Source organism: Oncorhynchus tshawytscha, linkage group LG08, assembly GCF_018296145.1.
Source record: "Oncorhynchus tshawytscha isolate Ot180627B linkage group LG08, Otsh_v2.0, whole genome shotgun sequence".
Lineage (NCBI taxonomy): Eukaryota > Metazoa > Chordata > Actinopteri > Salmoniformes > Salmonidae > Oncorhynchus > Oncorhynchus tshawytscha.
The window spans coordinates 31,476,087-31,499,870 of NC_056436.1; the positions used below are offsets into that span (position 1 = coordinate 31,476,087).

At 41.8% G+C, this 23,784-nt stretch overlaps 2 protein-coding genes across 6 annotated transcripts in view; both read left to right on the top strand.

The window, feature by feature from the left end:
• Positions 1–3,437, top strand: part of LOC112256640 (RAC-alpha serine/threonine-protein kinase) — a 43,387-nt gene extending 39,950 nt beyond the window's left edge. For both annotated transcript variants that reach the window (XM_024430028.2, XM_042325409.1), the window contains exons 12-14: positions 51–138; positions 269–371; positions 1,510–3,437. In XM_024430028.2, the coding sequence (XP_024285796.1) occupies positions 51–138; positions 269–371; positions 1,510–1,589 (271 nt within the window). In that variant the 3' untranslated portion in view covers positions 1,590–3,437. The remainder of the gene's footprint in view (positions 1–50; positions 139–268; positions 372–1,509) is intronic.
• An 8,476-nt stretch (positions 3,438–11,913) lies between these two features.
• The window catches only part of LOC112256639 (centrosomal protein of 170 kDa protein B), a 43,559-nt gene continuing 31,688 nt past the window's right edge, over positions 11,914–23,784 (top strand). For 3 of the 4 annotated variants that reach the window (XM_024430025.2, XM_024430027.2, XM_042325411.1), the window contains exons 1-2: positions 11,914–12,177; positions 16,801–16,938. In XM_024430025.2, the coding sequence (XP_024285793.2) occupies positions 16,834–16,938 (105 nt within the window). In that variant the 5' untranslated portion in view covers positions 11,914–12,177; positions 16,801–16,833. Of the gene's footprint in view, positions 12,178–13,363; positions 13,419–16,800; positions 16,939–23,784 lie in introns of all 4 variants that reach the window. The other variant, XM_042325410.1, reaches the window with a different exon arrangement.

Consider the following 23,784-nt stretch of genomic DNA (forward strand, 5'->3'; position numbering starts at 1 on the left):
AAAAAGGCCTCTGTAGTTACTCCTGTCCATTTGGTCCCTGTGTCTTCCAGGTTAGGTGGTGGACAGAATGATGCTAAAGAGATCATGCAGCACAAATTCTTTGCTGGGATTGAATGGCAAGATGTTTATGAGAAGAAGGTAAATCGGTGTAACACTTTCCATTACTTCAGAGAACAACCAATAGATTTGACCAGGCCTGCAAATGTCTACACTCTCTGACAAGACAGATGTGCCAATGTGCTCCATGATGTCCTCTCTTCTCTCACAGCTGGTCCCGCCTTTTAAGCCGCAGGTTACCTCAGAAACAGACACGCGGTATTTTGACGAGGAGTTCACAGCACAGACCATCACTATTACACCGCCCGGACAAGGTACTACCTCACCCACTGCCACTGTATCGTTACAGGAGACACACACCAGAATCGCATCACAGAGAACAGAATTACAAGCCCAAATAGACGATCATCATACCAATGTTTTTCACTGACTCACTGGACCGGAATGCTTTTGTTTAATTGTGATGATCATAGTCTGACTCAGTAAGAATAAACTGGGGACACACGTGGTTCAGAATGTCATTACTGTTGAGAATACGACAACCACTTACCGAGTTTCAGAATCTCAGACATTTCTATCCCCCTCTTCAGAGATCTTCTGAAAATGTTGATTTTAAACTGAACTTTAAATTGTTTTTATCATGGCTCCAAAGGTAATTGTTTATTTTGAGGTGGGTTTACAGAATTTGAGTGTCCCAAACGAAAACCCCAAGCTGATCTACATGGTTTAGTTTTAGATAGAATGTTGATCGAGGACTGTAATATTCTTTCTCTTGTTGCCAGGCTTATGAGAGAATGCCCCTTGTTTCTTTAAATGCAGTCCTATCTTTGCTTACTATCAGACTGCCTAGGACATGTACGTTTTGGGTACTCCCAGTAAATTTACAACCTATTAATTGAACAACCATTTTAAAAGGTGCACTCCGTAAGAGTTCCACGTGCAAATAGCCCTTGATGTAGATGATACTGTATATCTATCTGTACTGTAGTAGTCAAGGAATTAAATCCCACGAGAGAAATAAATAAAAGTTTGAACATCATTTAGAGGTATAGATTGCACTCTCAAAGGTGAGTATTGAACTGAGAATGGGGAAGGTTCATGTTCCCTATCCCAGTGCAATTAATGCGAGGTCAAATTACATAGAGCTTATTCAATTCCTCTGGGGGATTTGTGCCCTCTTCTGGAAAGCGCGTGTAACATCTGTTATTCCATAGTTCACTGTGTTCCTCAAAATGGTGGTGCTAGAGCACTAGCAATGTGTGCTGAACTGCACCCTGTGCTAGTTCTAGGTACATTATGTATTAGGACTAAATCATAATGCTTTTTGTCGTCACTGAGATGAAAAAGAACAAATTGAATTCAACAAATGTGATGATCAGATTAAAGTTATACACTAATTGAGTTCTCTCTGTGCCATCCCGCTCTTTCCTTCCCAATTTTTATGTATTCCAGAAGACAGCATGGAGTCGTTTGACAGCGAACGGAGGCCCCACTTCCCACAGTTCTCCTACTCTGCGAGTGGGACAGCCTAAACACCCCCTCTCATTCCTCTGGTCCCAACATTTCCCCTCACCCTACCAGACTGCACATCCAACTACATTCGCCCCATCCTTTTTTTTACTTCCAGTGTCGCATATAGTATTGTTGAACAGACATTTGCTATCTGCAAGTTTGGTAATTATAGGGGGAAATATTTCATACTACACAAATGAAAAACTGGTTGTTTCTGTGGCTTCTTAAGACTTTTCTAATGGTGAGAGATAACACTACAGTGTTGCTTGTCTTGATGAGTTGAGTCAGACAAGCTTGATGTTCATAAAACCACACTTTATAGGAAAAGGGTGGCAATGCAGCAATGTGGTATATCAATTTAGAATGGTCAGGCTACACTTTCCTAAACTTCTATTTGCCTTGCTTCTGTCAGCACCTGTTATATTTGTCACACATTATTCACCAAGTGAACATTTTACGGGACCATAAGGATTGTATCGGAATTAGCCATGTAAAATGTAAATGTCTTTTTGATGTTCTTTGTTTAAGGCAAAGACATATTGTGGACCAACAGCAACAACAAAATATGACCAATGACTTAATTTTCCATGTAGTGGGAGGTTTAATCATATTTAGATATTGTTATCAGGACTTTCACATTACACTAATCACTATTTGACCAACACTTTGAAACCTGTTGTTCTGCCATTTGAATCTACCTAATCAATAAAATGTATAATTCTGCATACCTAACTGTTGTAGAACATGGTTGATTCTCATAGGACTTCCATTCCTCAAAAGAACATTCTTATCTGTATGTTAGAGCCCCAAAACATTCTAGAACAAAGGGAGAATGACATGGTCTATTGACCTCTGTCAGAGCGCCCCCGCTCCATTATCAGGCTAATGACAAATTGTGCAATACAATGGCAGACACTTAAAGAACTGATTGTGGGAGCAGGCATACAATGTAAATGTGTTCAAGCTTGCCGTAACTGAATCGCAGAACTGTGTCTACACGGTCAATTGGATATCCTTTTGCTGTTGTCCCGTTTGAAAAGACAGTTACTCTAAACTCTCTGGACTATGTGCTTGGATCATGATGCCTTCCTGTCTGAATGCTGTGTTTCCAACACTCTTGGCTGTTTCTTTCTGAACTGGCCAGTCAGGTACTGATCCTTTCTGCCCAATCAGGGAATCTTCTGTCTCTGGGTTTTTTCCTCTTCCACAGTATTGGGTGTTTTCCTCCCAGTGTATTCACTACAGCCTCAATGAGGTCACTGTAACAACATTACAGTCCTTCAGGACTTACTCCATAAACAAGCTGGGCTGTGGTTCAGGGGAAAACAAGTTGAGTCTGCTTTGATCTCTATAGGTAGGGATCAGGGTACATGGTTCTGAGTTATTTATAGAAAACGAGTGACTGTGCCAATGATATGCAATTTCCTGCCCCAAAACATGTATTTGTTCACTTATTTGTACTTGTTACACTTTAGTCAATTCTGAAAGGTGTGAACTATTAAAGGCTTGTTTGTGTAATTAACCCCTCTATACAGATTGCTGTAGATAAACTGAGAATCTTGGAAATGCTTTTTGGGGAAACTGCAGTGTTTCCAGAGGACTGATAACTATGAAGTTAATGTTATTGAATGTAAAAGCATTTTTTTTTGATTGGATTGTTACTTATTCTTGTGCGCTGTGCCCCCTCCTGTGCACCCTTTGCTGTCACCCCCTAAAAATGGGGAAATGCCTTTAATACCTTTATTTTTTTGTACCTGCCCTTTCCCATTCCGGAAACTGAGGACACCAGCTTTAGTAAACACATAGTATAACCGTTGTCCCCTTTTTACAGTTTTTCTTTCAAATTTATATAAAATGTCTTAACTAAATTTGTGCCAACTTGTCTTTTTTTCAGTCGTTACAGAACATTTATCTTCTCATATGCTTTAACCCACAGTCACAGATCCAAAGCATAAGCAAGTCAAGCTTGTGCTGAGTGAAGTACTTAAGAAAAAAATAACTCATGAGGCGAGCGTCTGAAACAAATGATGAATAAACCTAATGACTGAGTGGTTGGACTTGGCCCTGTTTCTGTACCTCCACAGGATTGCTTAGGTCCATGTCTGTCTGGCTCGATCTGCAGCTGGTTAGAGCTGGAGGAGAAGCTCCTTTGGGCCAGACCCAGATGGTACAGTCTCTGGAGCAGATGTTGACAGCCAGGGCTCAGTCTGTCTGCCTGGCCAGCAGCACTGCTCCTCACCGCAGGACCATGGTTGTGCCCAGTGTGGGGCTCACCTGACAACCGCTCCTCACCTGGCTCCAGCTGCACAACCCACAATGCACCTCTGTGTTAGCAATGAGGTTCCGCCCGCTCTTGGGATGTGTTGTAGGGAGCTTGTCAAATACTGACTCCACCTCTTTCTCCTTACCTCAGTGTACCGATCTTTCCAATTATCATCTCTGAGGGTTGAAAATGCATCTATGCTTTAGATATATCCCTGGGCGGCAGGTAGCCTAGTGGTTAGCGTGTTGGGACAGTAACCCAAAGGTTAGTAGCAAGGTGGAAAAATCTGCCATTCTGCCCTTGAGTAAGGCAGTTAACCCACCTCACAACAACTGCTCCCCGGGGTTCAATGTGGAAGAGATTGGTTGTATGCATTCAGCTGTGCAACTGACTAGGTCTCCTGCTAAAGTTGAAGTCTTCATGTAAGGTTTACTGAAGGAGAACAAACCCTTGTGGCCATTTACATCCAGGAAGGATGGGAAGAGGGCTCTAAGGAAAGGCCTTTGGAATAAATAGGATGTGCTTTCCCTCCTCAAACGGCTACCCTCAATGGCTAGAATAAAGTAGGGTGTGTTAAGATGTTGAGAGGAAGATTAAAATAAACTGGTGGTTGTAAATGACGAGGAGGACAGATTTCTTTGCTTTCGAAGTGAGCAGGGAAACAAAAGGGGGTTGCCCTGAGAGAGAGGTCACAATCTCAGAAAAGCCAGATAAGGAAGGACAGGGATCAAGTCTAACAATGGATTAGAGTCTTTGGGTTTGGTGTCAATGTGAGCTAGTCTGGACCCAGCTGTGATTAAACCAACTTCTAGGACTTATACCATGTACTCAGCCCTTGGTAGTTATGTTGCACCTGCATAAGCTATGGAAAAGTAAATATAGTGATCTGGTTACGATGTTAAAGTAGTTGCAGGTGTTTACTACAGTAGCAACTGCAATTTTGAGACAGACATTTTATACGTAGTGGTAGAGCACCACCTAGTGGAAAGTAGCAGAACATCTTTGATAGGTAACTCAGACAAAGTGATCGTCAGTACTTCCGGGTCACGGAATTTTATAAATAAAAGTCCCCCACGCAGTAGTAGAAAAGTGTAACCTGTTTATTAATGTATAAAAAATTGTCTAAACATTAACAACGATTCATACGTTTTCCTATTTAAGTGACATTTGCTTTAATTTGGGGTTTTAAAACATGTTCCAAGGTCAAATAAATGCCCTCCATGCAAATCACTGTATATGCATTATACACTGCTCAAAAAAATAAAGGGAACACTAAAATAACACATCCTAGATCTGAATGAATGAAATATTCTTTTTAAATACTTTTTTCTTTACATAGTTGAATGTGCTGACAACAAAAATCACACAAAAATGATCAATGGAAATCAAATTAATCAACCCATGGAGGTCTGGATTTGGAGTCAACACTGAAAATTAAAGTGGAAAACCACACCACAGGCTGATCCAACTTTGATGTAATGTCCTTAAAACAAGTCAAAATCAGGCTCAGTAGTGTGTGTGGCCTCCACGTGCCTGTATGACCTCCCTACAACGCCTGGGCATGCTCCTGATGAAGTGACGGATGGTCTCCTGAGGGATCTCCTCCCAGACCTGGACTAAAGCATCCGCCAACTCCTGGACAGTCTGTGGTGCAACGTGGCGTTGGTGGATGGAGCGAGACATGATGTCCCAGATGTGCTCAATTGGATTCAGGTCTGGGGAACGGGCGGGCCAGTCCATAGCATCAATGCCTTCCTCTTGCAGGTACTGCTGACACACTCAAGCCACATGAGGTCTAGCATTGTCTTGCATTAGGAGGAACCCAGGGCCAACCGCACCAGCATATGGTCTCACAAGGGGTCTGAGGATCTCATCTTGGTACCTAATGGCAGTCAGGATACCTCTGGCGAGCACACGGAGGACTGTGCGGCCCCCCAAAGAAATGCCACCCCACACCATGACTGACCCACCGCCAAACCAGTCATGCTGGAGGATGTTGCAGGCAGCAGAACGTTCTCCACGGCGTCTCCAGACTCTGTCACGTCTGTCACGTGCTCAGTGTGAACCTGCTTTCATCTGTGAAGAGCACAGGGTGCCAGTGGTGAATTTGCCAATCTTGGTGTTCTCTGGCAAATGCCAAACGTCCTGCACGGTGTTGGGCTGTAAGCACAACCCCCACCTGTGGACGTTGGGCCCTCATACCACCCTCATGGAGTCTGTTTCTGACCGTTTGAACAGACACATGCACATTTGTGGCCTGCTGGAGGTAATTTTGCAGGGCTCTGGCAGTACTCCTCCTGCTCCTCCTTTCACAAAGGCGGAGGTAGCGGTCCTGCTGCTGGGTTGTTGCCCTCCTACAGCCTCCTCCACGTCTCCTGATGTACTGGCCTGTCTCCTGGTAGCGCCTTCTTGCCACAGCTCGCATTGATGTGCCATCCTGGATGAGCTGCACTAGCTGAGCCACTTGTGTGGGTTGTAGACTCCGTCTCATGTTACCACTAGAGTGAAAGCACCGCCAGCATTCAAAAGTGACCAAAACATCAGCCAGGAAGCATAGGAACTGAGAAGTAGTCTGTGGTCCCCACCTGCAGAACCACTCCTTTATTGGGGGGTGCCTTGCTAATTGCCTATAATTTCCACCTGTTGTCTATTCCATTTGCACAACAGCATTAGAAAATTATTGTCAATCAGTGTTACTTCCTAAGTGGACAGTTTGATTTCACAGAAGTATGATTGACTTGGAGTTACATTGTGTTGTTTAAGTGTTCCCTTTATTTTTTTTAGCGGTGTATATTGGCTTACAGAGAATAAATTATTCTTTGTGCCGATGGGACGTGGGGAGTATCAGTAGGGTCTGTAGAATCTATATGGCATAATTTCACGTGGCTATAAATAATACGGAGTGTTGCTGGCCTTTTACTCCACCCAGTACATTGGCCCCAATGCAAACCCTTACAAAAAAGATTGCAGTCAGAGTGTAGTACAACTGCAGGTATAGTGCAGTATTCTGAAAATACTGCCTAAAAATAGTTTTGTTTACTGCAGTAATTTTGCAGTGTAACTGCAGTTATTCTGCAACTACCGCTTCCAATATACCACAATCGGCTGCAGTTTCAACACTGCAAACTTTTTTTGTAACAGAATCACTGTATACCATTGCCCATGGCAAGTAAGACCACAATTTAGCCAACGCTTGCAGTCTTTGATAAACTTTTTGATCTGTTCTGGCGACTGATTCCCGATCTCTGTGCACTAAGATATACGGTACCAGTCAAAAGTTGACACTCATTCAATGATTTTTCTTTCTTTTTTACTATTTTCTACATTGTGAAAACATCAAAACTATGAAATAACACATATGGGAACATGTAGTAACCAAAAACGTGTTAAACAAATCAAAATAGATTTTAGATTCTTCAAAGTAGCCACCCTTTGCCTTGATGACAGCTTTGCACACTGTGTTCCCTCAACCAGATTCAACAAGTGCAAACCAGATGGGATGGTGTATCGCTGCAGAATGCTGTGGTAGCCATGCTGGTTAAGCGTGCCTTGAATTCTAAATAAGTCACTCACAGGGTCACCAGCAAAGCATCCCCACACCTCCTCCTCCATGCTTCACGGTGGGAACCACACATGCGGAGATCGTCTGTTCACCTACTCGGTGTCTCACAAAGACACAGCGGTTAGAACCAAAATCTGAAATATGGACTCATCAGACCAAAGGACAGATTTCCACCGGTCTAATGTCCATTGCTCATGTTTCTTGGCCCAAGCAAGTCTCTTCTTAACGGTGTCCTTTAGTAGTGTTTCTTTGCAGCAATTCGACCATGAAGGCCTGATTCATGCAGTCTCCTCTGAACAATGTATGTTGAGATGCGTCTGTTATTTGAACTCTGTGAAGCATTTATTTGGGCTGCAATTTCTTAGGGCGGTAACTCTAATGAACTTATCCTCTGCAACAGAGGTAACTCTGGGTCTTCCTTTCCTGTGGCGGTTCTCATGAGAGCCAGTTCATTATAGCGCTTGACGGTTTTTCAGATGAAACTTGAAAAACCTTTCAAAGTTATGGACATTTTCCGATTGACTGACCTTCATGTCTTAAAATAATGGACTGTCCTTTTGCTTTGCTTAGTTGAGCTGTTCTTGCCATAATATGGATTTGGTCTTTTACCAAAAAGGGCTATCTTCTGTATACCACCCCTACCTTTTCACAACAACTGATTGGCTCAAACACATTAAGGAAAGAAATTCCGCAAATGAACTTTTAACAAGGCACACCTGTTAATTGACATGCATTCCAGGTGACTACCCCATTAAGCTGGTTGAGAGAATGCCAAAAGTGTGCAAAGCTGTCATCAAGGCAAAGGGTTGCTACTTTGAAGAATCTCAAATATAAGGTATATTTTGATTTGTTTAACACGTTTTTGGTTACTACATGATTCCATGTGTTATTTCATAGTTGATGTCTTCACTATTATTCTACAATGTAGAAAATAGTTTTAAAAAATAAGACACCCTGAAATTAGTAGTTGAGTCAAAACTTTTGACTGATACTGTATATAATGCTTGACACAATGGCAGAAGAGGCACAGATGTTTGATGTGGTTCCTTAAGACATTGGATGTCTGGACTCGGAGTGTTGCCTACCTGGACGTCTCTCAACCTGAACTGGACAGAGCAATGGTAAATGGTGGTGACAGGTTGACTTTTTGGCCTTGGAGATGGTCGTTTGCTTGGTGGCGCTGTTTCATCTTGGAGAGCCGCTGTGCTTCGGCCTTGGTCTTGAGCCATTTGGAGAGGTCTGTCAGGTTGTACGGGTTGTCTGCAGCCTGCACCGTGCCTGTAAGTGCTCCACAAAGATGTCCCTGTAGTACCTCGGGAGTTTGCTGGGCAAACTCCCACATGGCTTGTGTATGACAGCTCTATGCCTTGGGGACCTTCAAGGGATTTCAGCATGCTGACCAGGAGGTCTACTTTGAGTGCGAAGCTCTGGAAGACCTTGGAATCCCCACCTCTGATGTCATGGGCATTGAGGATTGCAGCGATCTCACTCTGTGCCAGCTGGTGTGGTTGCCTGTACTGCTTCTGCAAGACCTGCATGGCTGCAGTGTAGGGCTGCTGGTAGTGTCTACATGCTTGTGCTATCAGCCTGGCCTCATCCAGTGTCAGGTGCTCCATGAGGACCCTGTACTTGTAGTGTTCTGATAGTTCTGTATGAGGGTTCAAGAGTTAGTTCAGTGCCATTTTGAAGTCTGAACTCCCTTTCACTGTTGTGGACTAGACTGGTTGCAGGTATGGTCGGAGCGAATAAGCTGGCTTAGGTACAGATGGGTTCACTAGTTGTACAGGCTGGGCTGGAGGTTGCTGAGGTACCAGTGCATGTGGAGCAGGATCAACTGGCTGAAAGGGTGCAGCAAGTTCAGGCTGGTGAGCTGGCTGAGGTACCAGTGCATGGGGAGCAGGATCAACTGGGTGAAAGGGTGCAGCAAGTTCAGGCAGGTGGGCTGGCTGAAGAAGTGCAGCGGGTCCAGGCAGGTGAGCTGGCTGGAGAGGTGCAGCAGGTAATAGCTGATAGGCCAGCTGGAGAGGACCGGTCCATGGAGGATAAGCTAGCTGGGTAGGTGCAGTCCACGGTTGGTCATTTGAATAGGCTCGAGCAGATGACTGAGGTTGGTAGGTGGACTGAGTTTGAGCAGCTGATGGCCGATACCCAGAAAAGACCGGAGCAGTAGATGATGCAGACTGAGCCGGAGCTGCTGGTTGGAACAGCTGGTGGTTGGAAGACTGTAGGGACCTGGACCCTCACTGAGCAGGCTTGATACAGGGGAATGGATTAGTACGGCCTGACCGAGCTGGGAGGCCCTGGCGGTGATCTGGGCACTCAGGTTGACTACCTTTGATATAATGTAGTCGAGGGTAGTGAACTCTCCTTGCAATTGGGGGGCTCGGCCTGCCCTCCGATGGGCTGCAGCTTAATGGTGCTGGCACTCTGCACCTGTACTCCTCCTGCTGGGCAAGTCAGGTAAAACTGTGTGGGCTGGTTGGAGAGGTTGGGCATGTGCTGCCATGGGATGTTGTAGCGGTATCGGTATTCATCGGTTTCTGAGATCATGTCCTGGGATGGGATCTTCTGGCGATGAGACTTTTGCTGTGTTTCTTTGCTCCTCTGCCATGTCACAGTAGGTGTGTTGTATCTGTCTTGAAGGACCAATGTAACTGTATGAAGGTTTAGGTGAGGGTGATGGTGACGCCCATCTACTGTGGGACTCCGACTAGAGAGCAGACGGAAGCAGAGATGCCGTTTAAGAGTATGTAGTCAGAGGAGATAGCTGATCAGGGCATGGAACATGTCATTTAGATGGGTTGTATTACAATCTTGAATAGGCTTGATGTCTTGAACAGTGCCTTGACTCAGTAACCAGCTGGTTGGTTATGTAGGATAGGCAACAGGTAAGTATGGTTTGTCTAAAGAGGGGACAGAGAGTATAAACAATAACAATGCATAATTAATTTACTGTTCATGAGGCTAGCAACAGCAATATGCAAATGTCAAGAGCATATGAATGGGTAAAGCTATACATAATATAGCAGTACTTAACAACAAAAGCCATAAAGAGGGGTTGTGATAGCATGAAGCATGGTAGGCCGAAGCTAGAGCAGGTTACATGAACAGTGGCTCCGTAGCATGGCATGTGGCAAACTAACAAACGATAAATAAAGCTAATGAAATAATATTCAAGTAACAAGCAATGGCCATTAAAGCAGCGTTACAGAAAAGGGCTGCGGGCAGCTGAGCGTAAATGGAAGAAAAGTAAACTACAGGAACTATCATCATTTCACTCCGTCCTCGCTACCTTCTCTTCCTCTGTATCTGCTGCTAAAGCCACTTTCTATCACTATACATTTCAAGCTTCTGCCTCTAACCCTAGGAAACTCTGTTCCAACTTTTACCCCTCAAACCTCCACCCCCCCTCTCTGAGGATAGGGTGCCTACTTTGAAGAATCTAAAATATATTTGGATCTGTTTAACACTTCTTCTACATATGTGTTATTTAATAGTTTTGATGTCTTAACTATTATTCTACAATGTAGAAAATAGTAAAAAACCCTGCAATGTGTCCAAGAATTTTACTGTATATTTTTTTTACCAGTAGGCTATTATTATGTTCTTGACATTAATATACTTAAGCTCCAACCGTTTCTCAATGTGCTCCACTCCATAATATTCTATATTCTTACCAGGTAAATCAGTTAAGAACAAATTCTTATTTACGATGACGGCCGAGAAACACTGGGTTAACTGCCTCGTTCAGGGGCAGAACGACAGAGTTTTACCCGGTCAGCTCCGGGATTCGATCAACCTTTCAGTTACTAGCCCAACGCTCTAACCACGAGGCTACCTGCCGCCCCTTAAGCTTATATAAAATAGTGATTCTCTTTAGATTTTTCCCACATGTAGTTAGTTACCTTTGTTTTGTTTTTCATAATTGTAACATTATGCACTAAGAAAAACTACAACAACAAAAAAATTATGATTTCGTGTCATACAAATACATTTTACGGTTGACTTTTATTTTGAAGGGAAAATCACAAAACCGGAAGTCTTATTGTGGATAGGATCCAGCTAGTGTCGCTGCCGTTACACTAATCAAAGTGATTGATGACGCTACTAAAGTTTACATAGCGCATATAATAACCTTATTTCCAGTCTTCTGTGGCTTGACAATAAAAAGAACTCCACACCTGTCTACATACTACATTGCATCCACCAGAAAGAACACTGTGCTGAAATCAACTGCATCTAGTAATTTAATATTAATAGGAACGCTGTCTCCATGTGGGCGAGTTGAGATTACTGACCGTTTCTGAAACATCATTTCACGAAAACTGTTATTACAAAATTATATTTACTTTGCTATTTATTACTTTGATGTGACATGATTTAATTCATTGTAAAAACATAATTATTTTCCATCCCCTACATTTTTGAGCGAAGTTGGACAATACCCCATAATTGTATGGCGCTTTTATTTAGCAACTTCAGATATTTCATTACTCTTCTCTTTCGTTCAGGTGCTAAGCATTTGAGTTGACATGTGGGACTGACTAGTTGCGTCACTCGTCTGGAGAACGTTGATCCTTACGCGTGGCGGTGGAAGTGTAATGTACATTTTCGTCGGCTTGTCAAATATTGAAGGGAGGGTGTGTTCGTCATTTACCTGGGCTAACATGATTGTTTCTTGAAACTACTTTACTAAAGAAGAGGACATAGATACAGCTGTACATTATTATTTATTGTATTAACGCTGGCTACTATTCTGGAGAAAGCAGAGTCCGGATTAAAGGTATGCTTGTGAAGGGGGAGTCGTGAACTAGTACTGTTTTTTCTCGTTCGGGAAAACCTTTCCTATTTCCTGTATGATGATGTTTGGCCTTCAATTGAAACAGGTAACTAACTAACTAACTAACCAGAGACAGGAGCTAACGGACCAGTAATCCCAACATTCTTTCGAAATAAAATAATTTCGCTACTATAGCTAGCTTGTTAAAAGTGGAGGGTCAGTCTGCTTGCAAACTCACCATAAAGTCAGTGTCAACTGCTGGCTAACGTTGCAACAAGTGTTGTTACAACTATTGTAACCTTCAGAATCGTTTTTTGTTTTTGTAGCTTTCTACCTGACCTAGCTTGTTTGACAAGTGAGTTGGCTAGACATGATGAATTGCATATGATATTAATATGGGAATTATTGGTTAGTAAAGTGGCTGAGACTGATAGCAACTAGCCTACTAACGTTACTACAGTACAATCCATTGACCACAGATCATTCTGGTATTATAGCATAGCCATATGTTTAATTAGTTGCACCTCGTTCCAAACCAATGTTGAATGGTAGGTCATTTTAAGCAAACAGCAATTTAGGTTGGCTGCATGATTTGAGCAGAATTGTAGGACTAATATCAGCAAAGGTGATCAGAACTGAGGAGTTAGGCTGTTTGTTCGGGTACCTTAACTATGCTAACTTGATAAGACCTAGCTAGCTCTAAAACCCTTTACTCAGTATGTAGGGTTTTCAGCCATTACATTAAAACTTAACGTTTAGGAACGTCAATCATCGCTTACGAAATGGTTTTCCAAACATATGCTGATATGCCCGTTATCTTTCATTACAGCGAGAAAGAATATTTCAAATAAGAGAGACTTACTGTAGCAGTTTTGCACAGATCCATAATGTGTTTACCTCCAGTTGACAAACTACACTTCCTCCCCAGTTACACTTACACACAGGTGTTCTGGTCATGCTAATTAGCACAGGTGGTCTTCTGTCTGTCTTCCATTAACAAGCGCTGTAACATGGATATATGCCCCTCAAGGAACACTAACCCTATAAAAGTGTAGTAATTTCACTTTTTAAAATTATTATTTCTTACCGATATGAAAGAGACCCCAGCAAAAATGGGGTTTTCATTTATCTGCATGTCCAGACCTTCTATTTAGCCTCACAATGAAGTGTTTTACCATTTTCTTTTCAGGACAACCAGGGCTACAAGTACAAGACACAACAAGTTGACACAAACAGTTGCATTTGTGAGTTTTATTGACAAATGTAAATAATAATAATAATAAGGTCCACGAAAAGCAAAAACCTGATTTGAAAAATGAATTTATATGAATGCTTTAAATACAGAAATGGTTTGCTCACTGGGAAATGAATATCCAACTAGTCAGTGACAACTGTTTGGAGTTTCTGTCAGACTCCAGTGTGAGCTTATTACAGTATTAGACTGTCCTGGGATTTCCTATGATCTATGTAGAAGAACCACTTGTGTAGCTTGTGAGCTCCATAAAGCAAAACATGTTACGTGTTCCTAAGAGTCTCTGTTTTTCATAGATATCTTTAATAGTTTGTAGCTCAAACCATTCAGACTCTACAGACGTTTTTTGTGAAAAAAAATACAGGGCCTCGGGCCCTGGGGCCCTTCGGGTTCCGCTCTTGTCTCACAAACACCGCTCTAACTCAGCCCCAGTTATTCACATAGACAGAAGCAGGAGAAATAGACTAATCCAATGGTACAACTCAGAAGTCTGTAACTCAAACTCAAAATGTTTTAAAGAGGTTCGAAGTCCAAAACACGGCAGTGTTAGTGGGACTCATTGGCTTAAGAACATTAAAATGCATTGCTTGCGGTGCGCTTTTGGAAACCTAAGGAACGTATCCTTCATATCAGCAAGAAATCATTTTCAAAAAGTGAAGAGATGATTATTGACATTTCTAAACGTGAGAACATAGTGTCGAAATTGTAGTTCACACGCGGCCAACCGTGGGCGACGCTAACCGCTGAAAATCCAATGGATACTCAATCATGTATATTGTAGACTGCAGGTTGCTGTGTTTGCAACAGTTGGAGGTAAGTGTCATGCTCAGCTTTGTGGAGAATAAATTAGGGCATAAACATGTAGGAATTTCCTCCTTTTCACCAGGCCTGTATTGAAGAAGGAATCCCTGTTTGTGTTGTCTGCCTTCGTTGGGTGTGGTGTGTGCATGAGCATCACTTGATGACACAACCAGACGTGCCTGAGAAGAGGGGTACACAACTAGATTCTGCCGCGGGTCTATTTTTGTCGGAGTGGAAGGTTGGGGGACCAGAACATAATTATAATAACTTGTACACTGCTAATTGACTACAACTAAGCCCAAAAAGAGATTTGTATTTTCCAATACAACCATTTCATACCTTGATTACATGAACCACGTTTCCATCCACAGTTTTTATGCAAGTAAAGTCATACCGTTTAAAAAACAGTGATGGAAACGGGAAGTTTCGGTATGATTTTATAAATGCTGATAGATCATTTGTTCGTTCAACGTGGTGGGATCATTTTGTGTTTCTAAAATGGTGGTGGAAACACCTTTTTGTGCAAATATTGAGGTCAACTTGGAGTCACTTGATAACATGGTGTGTGGTCCTCGCACTACGACTTGGGAAATCATGCAGTTTATTAGGCTACAGATTAAATAAGTTATGATGAACTTCATAGGGTGATGAAAGTGTACAGAATGAGCTTGATGCTCCTTTCCAATAACTGTCGAGGTTCTTGTTCTGGTGACATGGTGGTCGATGCTAGACTGCTGTTTGACAAATAAAAATATTCTCTTAACCATAATAATCTCATCAAGTAGACTAACCTACCTGCAGAGCCTACCCGCATCTGTATCTGCAAGCTGTTGGCTGTAGTGAAAGTGCTAAGACCAGAGTAGGTACATTTGTTATTTAATGCAACAGTTTGTGACAAAACTCTTGGTAGAGTTGAAAATGCGCTGGAAACACATTGAACATTAGATTTGTATTTGTTGCATGAAAACGTAAGTGGATACTAAATGCTGTGTGCACTACAACATGCTTACTTAAATACTTACTTACAGGCTCTAACCAATAGTGCAAAAAAGGTATTAGGTGAACAATAGGTAAGTAAAATAAATAAAACAACAGTAAAAAGACAATCTATATACAGTAGCGAGGCTATATACAGACACTGGTTAGTCAGGCTGATTGAGGTAGTATGTACATGTAGATATGGTTTAAGTGACTATACATATATGATGAACAGGGAATAGCAGTAGCGTAAAAGAGGGGGTGGTAGGACACAATACAGATAGCCAGGTTAGCCGATGTGCGGGAGCACTGGTTGGTCGGCCCCATTGAGGTAGTATGTACATGAATGTATAGTTAAAGTGACTGCATATGTGATAAAAAGAGAGTAGTAGCAGCGTAAAAGAGGGGTTGGGGGGGCACAACCCCTCTAGCCTAGTGGTTAGAGCATTGGACTAGTAACCGAAAGGTTGCAAGTTCAAAATCCCCAAGCTGACAAGGTACAAAATCTGTCGTTCTGCCCCTGAACAGGCAGTTAACCCGCTGTTCCTAGGCCGTCATTGAAAATAAGAATTTGTTCTTAACTGACTTGCCTAGTAAAATAAATCAAAAACAATGCAAATATTCCAGGTAGCCATTTGATTACCTGTTCAGGAGTTTTATGGTTTGGGGGTAAAACTGTTGAGAAGCCTTTTTGCCCTAGACTTGGCACTCCGGCACTGCTTGCCTTGCGGTAGTAGAGAGAACAGTCTATGACTGGGGTGGCTGGGGTCTTTGACAATTTTTAGGGCCTTCCTCTGACACCGCCTGGTGTAGAGGTCCTGGATGGCAGACATCTTACCCCCAGTGATGTACTGGGCCGTACGCACTACCCTCTGTAGTGCCTTGCGGTCAGAGGCTGAGCAATTGCCGTACCAGGCAATGCTTTCAATATTGCAGCTGTAGAACCTTTTGAGGATCTCAGGACCCATGCCAAATCTTTTTAGTTTCCTGAGGGGGAATAGGCTTTGTCGTGTCCTCTTCACAACTGTCCTGGTGTGTTTGGACCATTCTAGTTTGTTGTTGATGTGGACATTGGGGAACTTGAATCTCTCAACCTGCTCCACTACAGCCCCGTCGATGAGAATGGGGGTGTGCTCGGTCCTCCTTTTCCTGTAGTCCACAATCATCTCATTCGTCTTGGTTACGTTGAGGGATAGGTTGTTATTCTGGCATCACCCGGCCAGGTCTCTGACCTCCCTATAGACTGTCTCGTTGTTGTCGGTGATCAGGCCTACCACTGTTGTGTTGTTTTATCTTTAGGAGGAATTTAGAATTTTCACATGAAAGTCTGTCACCAATTGGATAGAAACCTAGCTAGTAAGACTCGGTCACTTTTTATTATTTTTTTTATTAATGGGAATATTTGGGATAATATTTCCTAAACAAAAAGTAGTTTTCTATCTTAATTCCTGGTGATTGTGTTAATAGATCTGAAAATATTTAATTGAGTTGTTAGTTGTCCAAATTTGGTACCAGAATTGCAGTGAATGTGGTGACAACAAGAATCTACTGTTCTACATGTTGACTAATATATCAAGTCTTCTCGCCCCTCCCAGGATGCTAAGAAGGCTCTGAGTCGGGGCTCCAAGATGAGTGTGACGTCATGGTTCCTGGTCAGCAGCTCAGGCACAAGACACCGGTTGCCACCGGAGATGATCTTTGTGGGCCGGGAGGAGTGCGAACTCATGCTGCAGGTGTGTACGACGTCAAGATTCCCTAAAAACACGGCACTTCCATACAGCTACTACCAGAACTGGCTTTAAAGTAGCAAGTTAGGAGAATTAGATTAATGTTAGGAAAAGGGTTAGGATTAGCTAAAATGCTCTCCTAACCTGCTATGAAAAGTCACTGTCAGTCGTAGCTGTATGGAGGTGGTGTGTTTTTAGGGAGTACCGAATGACATCCGCAGCACCTTCTGTTTAGACACCAAATGCCATCAACCTGTCATGTGACCCTTAGCCAATCAACTGGCCATCCACCCTCTTGTGAAAGGATGACGCCTTATATTAGGGTCCTGACTCAAGGAAAGCAAGTTTTATTAATGTACAAAAGATCTGTGGGAGTTGACCTGTGTGTACGTGAAAGGTGTTTATTTGTGCACGTGTGTGTTTTAAGAGCAGTGCCTGCTGGGAGAATTGCCTCCCTCAAATGTCAACGCAAAATGCAACTGACACATTCCACCCTGCTATTTTTCTCCATGTTTTCTGGTTCTAATAGCTGTTTGGAATCATTTGGGAGTTTCTTTCTGTGTACTTCTCGCTCTTGCCTTCTAGCTCTTGCCACTGGAAAAAAGAACACTGCCTTCAAAATAGTTTATACACTTTCCTCAGTCTGTGGTTTGCTCAACATGCCCAGCCCACCACATCTGCTTGTAGAATTGAAAAGTTGCTCTTGTCCACATTCAGGCATCACTGGCTCCAGCAAAACCTCAGCCTCTCCTATTGGAAATTATGCTTACTTATAATCTCTCTTTAAGTGTGCATGTTTTCTGGTCTGGTATGTGCTACAGCCCAAGCATATTTCAGTCTTGTCCCTTTTTGGCATTGTACAGTCTTTTGTTTTTGTATTTGCAGCACAATGTAAAATGACAATACCCACAAAAACCAACGTTTGGTGATTGTCTGTCATGTGAGCATTCCGTTTGGCTTTTTGACAGATGTGGAACTGGAGCCATTTCAAATGAAAGTTGTTTAGGGCCTTGATGTTGTCTCTTTTTGTAGAAGTCTGTCTGAACAGTTTGTGCCTCTACAAGCCCAACAAGTAGGCCATGAAGTCCTTAGAGAAACTGTATTTGTCACTCTGCAACGGCTGTGGGGTGCCAGAGGTCACATTCGTCTCAGATAAGATAAATGGACATTCCTCTGGGAAAGTGGGGTAATGTTGTAACTGAGTGGTGGTTTATTTATTATTTGAGACCAGACTTTTTTTATGTCAAGGGCAATTCCACGGTAAAGGAATTTTCACTTAAGATGTATGCTAAACAAAAAATATTGATTTCAAAATGTAATAATACATACAACTCTGCACAAGTACCACTTTTAACAATTTACACTGTAAATTGTATAAAAACACATTTACTGGAAGAACTGTGCAGATGCCAAGTTTGATATAAGAATTTCGGTAAAATCTCCCTCGTGTTTTTTGTGTCCCCACATTTCCCCAAAACTTTTTTTACATCATTGGATGATGCAAGCATGCCACTTTACAAAATAAAATGCATTACTATTTTTTTACCACAGAAAATCAGACAAATGTAGGCTACAGTCTTTCTATTGGCTTATTTTCATATTCAAGCCTGTCTCAAAATACAACACTCCCCTTTTAAGGCTCTCCTAGGGTATGGTTGGCCACCCTTGGTAGCCTGTAACATATTGCACCATTAGTGGGTGATGTGCGGTGCGCAACATGCACTGTCCTTCACTCTCTGGTCTTGTGACCATCTGAAATGAACAAACCATGCCTTGAGTAACGTCCAAAGGCTTGATTCAGTCAACATAATGTTAATTATCCTTCATTATATTCGTCAAACATGACTGGCGTTTAGCCTGTATTTATGTCATTAAAAGTATCATTTAAAGTTTGGCTACATTTTCTGGCGCATGCCTCATGTCCGCATCGGTTTGGATATGAGGCTGTAGCACATAGGCTTTTAAATTAATTTTTTATGAAAAAGTCAAGGGCTCTGAATACTTTTCCGAATGCACTGTAAATGGTTTCCTACATGCTAAGAATTCTTTATTACCCCATATTGGAGTGTGTGTATGCAATTTAAGATTAGATCTCATATGCTTGTCTGTATAATTTTTTATTTCACCTTTATTTAACCAGGTAGGCCAGTTGAGACCAAGTTCTCATTTCCAACTGCGACCTGGCCAAGATAAAGCAAAGCAGTGCGACACAAACAACAACAGAGTTACACATGGAATAAACAAGCGTACAGTCAATAACACAATAGAAAAAAGAAAGTCTATATACAGTGTGTGCAAATGGCGTAAGGAGGTAGGCAATAAATAGGCAACATTAGCTCAATTATTACAATTTAGCAGATTACCACTGGAGTGATAAATGAGCAGAAAAGTAAATAAAAACTATATGGGGATGAGCTAGGTAGATTGGGTGGGCTATTTACAGATGGACTATGTTCAGCTGCAGCGATCGGTTAGCTGCTCAGATAGCTGATGTTTAAAGTTAGTGAGGGAAATGTAAGTCTTCAGCTTCAGCGATTTTTGCAATTCGTTCCAGTCACTGGCAGCAGAGAACTGGAAGGAAAGGCAGTAAGTAGTTTTTCCTGCAAGTAGTGTGAATAGAGGGGGATATGGTAATGGATAAGTAGGTATTTGCTTATTCACTGGGTTCATGATTGGTAGTTGCACGCTTCCCATAGCTGAGTTAAGAGGTAGTAGTGCTGATTTGGACCAGTTGCTCTTGTAACCAGACCATGAGTTGAATGCTGTAAAAATAGACATTATTGACTGGAGGGATTTCTGAGCGTTTTCGACTTAGAGCAGTATGTCATCTGCATAGAGTGCAATTGCTTGATCAGTTTGTTTGATTTTTATGTGAGGAAGCCGAATTTTGATGTATGCTTTGTGCCGGCGGTTGAAGAGAGCGAGCAAATAGTATAGTGGAGGTGGGACAACCTTGTTTACATCCTCATTGTATGGTAAATACATTAGAATGGGTAGTGCCAGTAGATATAATAAAATGATTCACATACATGGTGTGGATCATATGTATAAATCTAGCCCCAAAACCAAAAGGTTCAAGAACAAGCCATAAATATTCCCACTCTAAGCGGTCAATGGCTTTCTCTGCATCTAATGATAACACAGTACACAGGCTATCCAGATTGGAAGCCTCAGAAACCACATGAAACAGGCGGTGATTGTTATCGGCTGCCTGACGACCCTTAATAAACTCTGTTTGGTCAGGATTTATGAGCTTATTAATAACTTTCTCTAGGCACATGGAGAGTACTCAGACCCTTTCTCCACGTTTTGTTATGTTACAGCCGTATTCTAAAATGAATTTTTGCAAATGTATAAAAAACACGTACCTTATTTACCTTTACAGTATTCAGACCTTTTGCTATGAGACTTGAAATTGAGCTCAGGTGCATCCTGTTTCCATTGATCATTCTTGTTTCTACAACTTGATTGGAGTCCATCTGTGGTAAATTAAATCGATTGGACATTATTTGGAAAGGCACACGCCTGTCTATATAAGGTCCCACAGTTGACAATGCATGTTAGAGCAAAAACCAAGCCGTAAGGTCGAAGGAATTGTCCATAGAGCTCCGAGACAGGATTTGCGTCGAGGAACAGATCTGGGGAGGAGTGTACCCCAAAATGTCTGCAGCATTGAAGGTCCCCAAGAACACAATGGCCTTCATGATTCTTAAATAAGACTCTTCCTAGAGCTGGCCGCCCTGGCAAACTGAGCAATTGGGGGAGAAGGGCCTTGATCAGAGAGGTGACCAAGAATCCGATGGTCACTCTGACAGAGTACCTCTGTGGAGATGGGATAACCTTCCAGAAGGACAACCATCTCTGTAGCACCACCAATCAGGCCTTTATGGTAGAGTGGCCAGACTGAAGCCACTGCTCAGTAAAAGGCACATGACAGCCTGTTTGGAGTTTGCCAAAAGGTATCTAAAGAATCTCAGACCATGAGAAACAAGATTCTCTGGTCTGATGAAACCAAGATTGAACTCTTTGGCCTGAATGCCAAGTGTCACGTCTGGAGGAAACCTGGCACCATCCCTACGTTGAAGTATGGTGGTGGCAGCATCATGCTGTGGGGATCTTTTTCAGCGGCAAGGACTGGGAGACTAGTCAGGATCAAGGGGAAAGATGAACGCAGCAAAGTACGGAGAGATCCTTGATGAAAACCTGCTCCAAAGCACTCAGGACCTCAGACTTGGGTAAAGGTTCACCTTCCAACAGGAGAACGACCCTAAGTACACAGCCAAGACAACGCAGGAGTGGCTTTGGGACAAGTCTCTGAATTTCCTTGAGTGGCCCAGCCAGAGCCTGGACTTGAACCCAATCTAACATCTCTGGAGAGACCTGCAAATAGCTGTGCAACAACGCTCCCCTTCCAACCTGAGAGAGCTTGAGAGGATCTGCGGAGAAGAATGGGAGAAACTCTCCAAATACACGTGTGCCAAGCTTGTAGCGTCATACCCAAGAAGACTCGAGGCTGTAATCGCTGCCAAAGGTGCTTCAACAAAGTACTGAGTGAAGGGTCTGAATACTTATGTAAATGTGATATTTTATTTATTTGTTTTTTAATACATTTCTAAACCTGTATTTGCTTTGTCCTAATGTGATATTGTGTGTAGATTTATGAGGGAAAAAACCTTTAATCAATGTTAGAATAATGCTGTAACGTAATAAATTGTGGAAGAAGTCAAGCAGTCTAAATCCTTTCCGAATGCACTGTACATCTTCATTTCTGTTCCAATTAAACAGAGTGGATGAATATTTGCCCAATTTGTGAGTTATTTTCCTTTCTTATGGATATAGTAGCTGTGTTGATATCTCTGCGGTTCAATAATAACTGATCCTAGCTCATCCCAAAAGTTGAAGGGGTTCAGGAGGTATTCCATCAATACCAGGTGCTTTATCTGTCTTCATATTTAAAAGAGCAGCTTTCAGTTCAGAATAAGTGACAGGTTCCTCTAATTAAACTGTTCCTTCCTGAGAAAGTGTGGGCAATGTAAGGTTGTCCAGCAACCACCGACAAGCAGAAGTATCAAGCTATTTGAAGAACTGTATGACTGACTAATATGCTCTAAAAGTTATTTATTTCTGTAGGATCTGATATCAGTCCCTTAGTATGGGATCTGAATAGCTGTATTGATGATCTTGTTTCAGCATGTTTAAGTTGCAGTGCCAGTAAGTGGCTAGGCCTACTCCCTTAAACAGTATTTTTGTCACACCCTCTGCTCTGTTGCAACAGGTCATTAAGTTTCAGTCTACTTGTTTTTATCCCAATTTCTCTCTCTGAGTAGTTGTCTTCCTGCATTTTCCAATGCTTTTCCAATTCACTGATCTTCTGAAGTCTTACATTCTGGAAATGGGAGGAAAATGTGTAGTGTTTCCTCTTATAAAACCTTTTACAGCTAACCATACCATAGTTGAGTCCTCCAGTAATAAATTATTTCAAAAAATATTTTAAATTGAATAATAATTTAAAGGATTTTAAACTGAAAAAGGAAGTCAGTTGTGTAGTGAAGTATTATTAAACCATCTCAGTGCACATTTTTTCATTGGGAAGATTTGAAATTTACAGAAGAATGATCAGATGGAATGGCCTGTAATGTTTTTATAAGTTCCAGGTTACCTGTAATATCAGTAGATGTTGAAACATAGTAAAGTGTTAAATCTAACAGAAAAGCAAGTATAGTCCTTAGTTGTGGGATTTTGAAGTCTCCAATGGTCATTAAGATCTTTTAATAAATTGGTTAAGTGCAATGGAAGCATTCACTTGTGATGAGCTATGAGAAGGTTCAGATCTATCTAGCATAGCATCAATAATGGCATTCATGTCAGTTCCAAAAATAAGCGTATAATCCGATTAAATTGATCAGGCTTCTGGTTACAGAAGGGAGAACATCTTTGTCATATGGGTTAGGAGCATACATTGATACAAATGCTATTTTACTTCCATACAGAGTGGAGCATAAGTAAGTAAATCTGCCCTGTATCATTTCCACTTTTTTCAATTGTTAAGGGTAAATTGCATTTATGTAGGATAAGCACCCTTTTAGATAGGAAGCAGGAAGCAGCTGCCAGTTTGTAGTATTTGTTTTGAAGTCTATGGACATCACCCTCTAAAATGTGTTTTGATGTATTTCTAATATCTTTAAAGACTTTTTCTGCTAGATGTTTTCTAAGACCCCTTTTCCATCTCTTTGACCAGAAATCAAAGCTTTTGCTTAGTCCTAATTTATAGGATGGAAAATGGTTGAAAGATTTTCTAATAATATCTCTCTATATATACAGTTGAAGTCAGAAGGTTACCTACACTTAGGTTGGAGTCATTAATTAAAACACATTTTTCAACCACTCCACAAATTTCTTGTTAACAAACTATAGTTTTGGAAAGTCGGATAGGACATCTACTTGTGCATGACACAAGTAATTTTTCCAACAATTGTTTACAGACAGATTATTTCACTTATAATTCACTGTATCACAATTCTAGTGGGTCAGAAGTTTACATACACTAAGTTGACTGCCTTTGAACAGCTTGGAAAATTCAGGAAAATTATGTCATGCCTTTAGAAGCTTCCGATAGGCTAATTGACATCTTTTGAGCCAATCGGAGGAATGCCTGTGGATGTATTTCAGGGCCTACCTTCAAACTCAGTGCCTCTTTGCTTGACATCATGGGAAAATCTAAAGAAATCAGCCAAGACCTCAGAAAAAAAATTGTAGCCCTCCACAAGACTGGTTCATCCTTGGGAGCAATTTCCAAATTCCTGAAGGTACCACGTTCATCTGTACAAACAATAGTACGCAAGTATAAACACC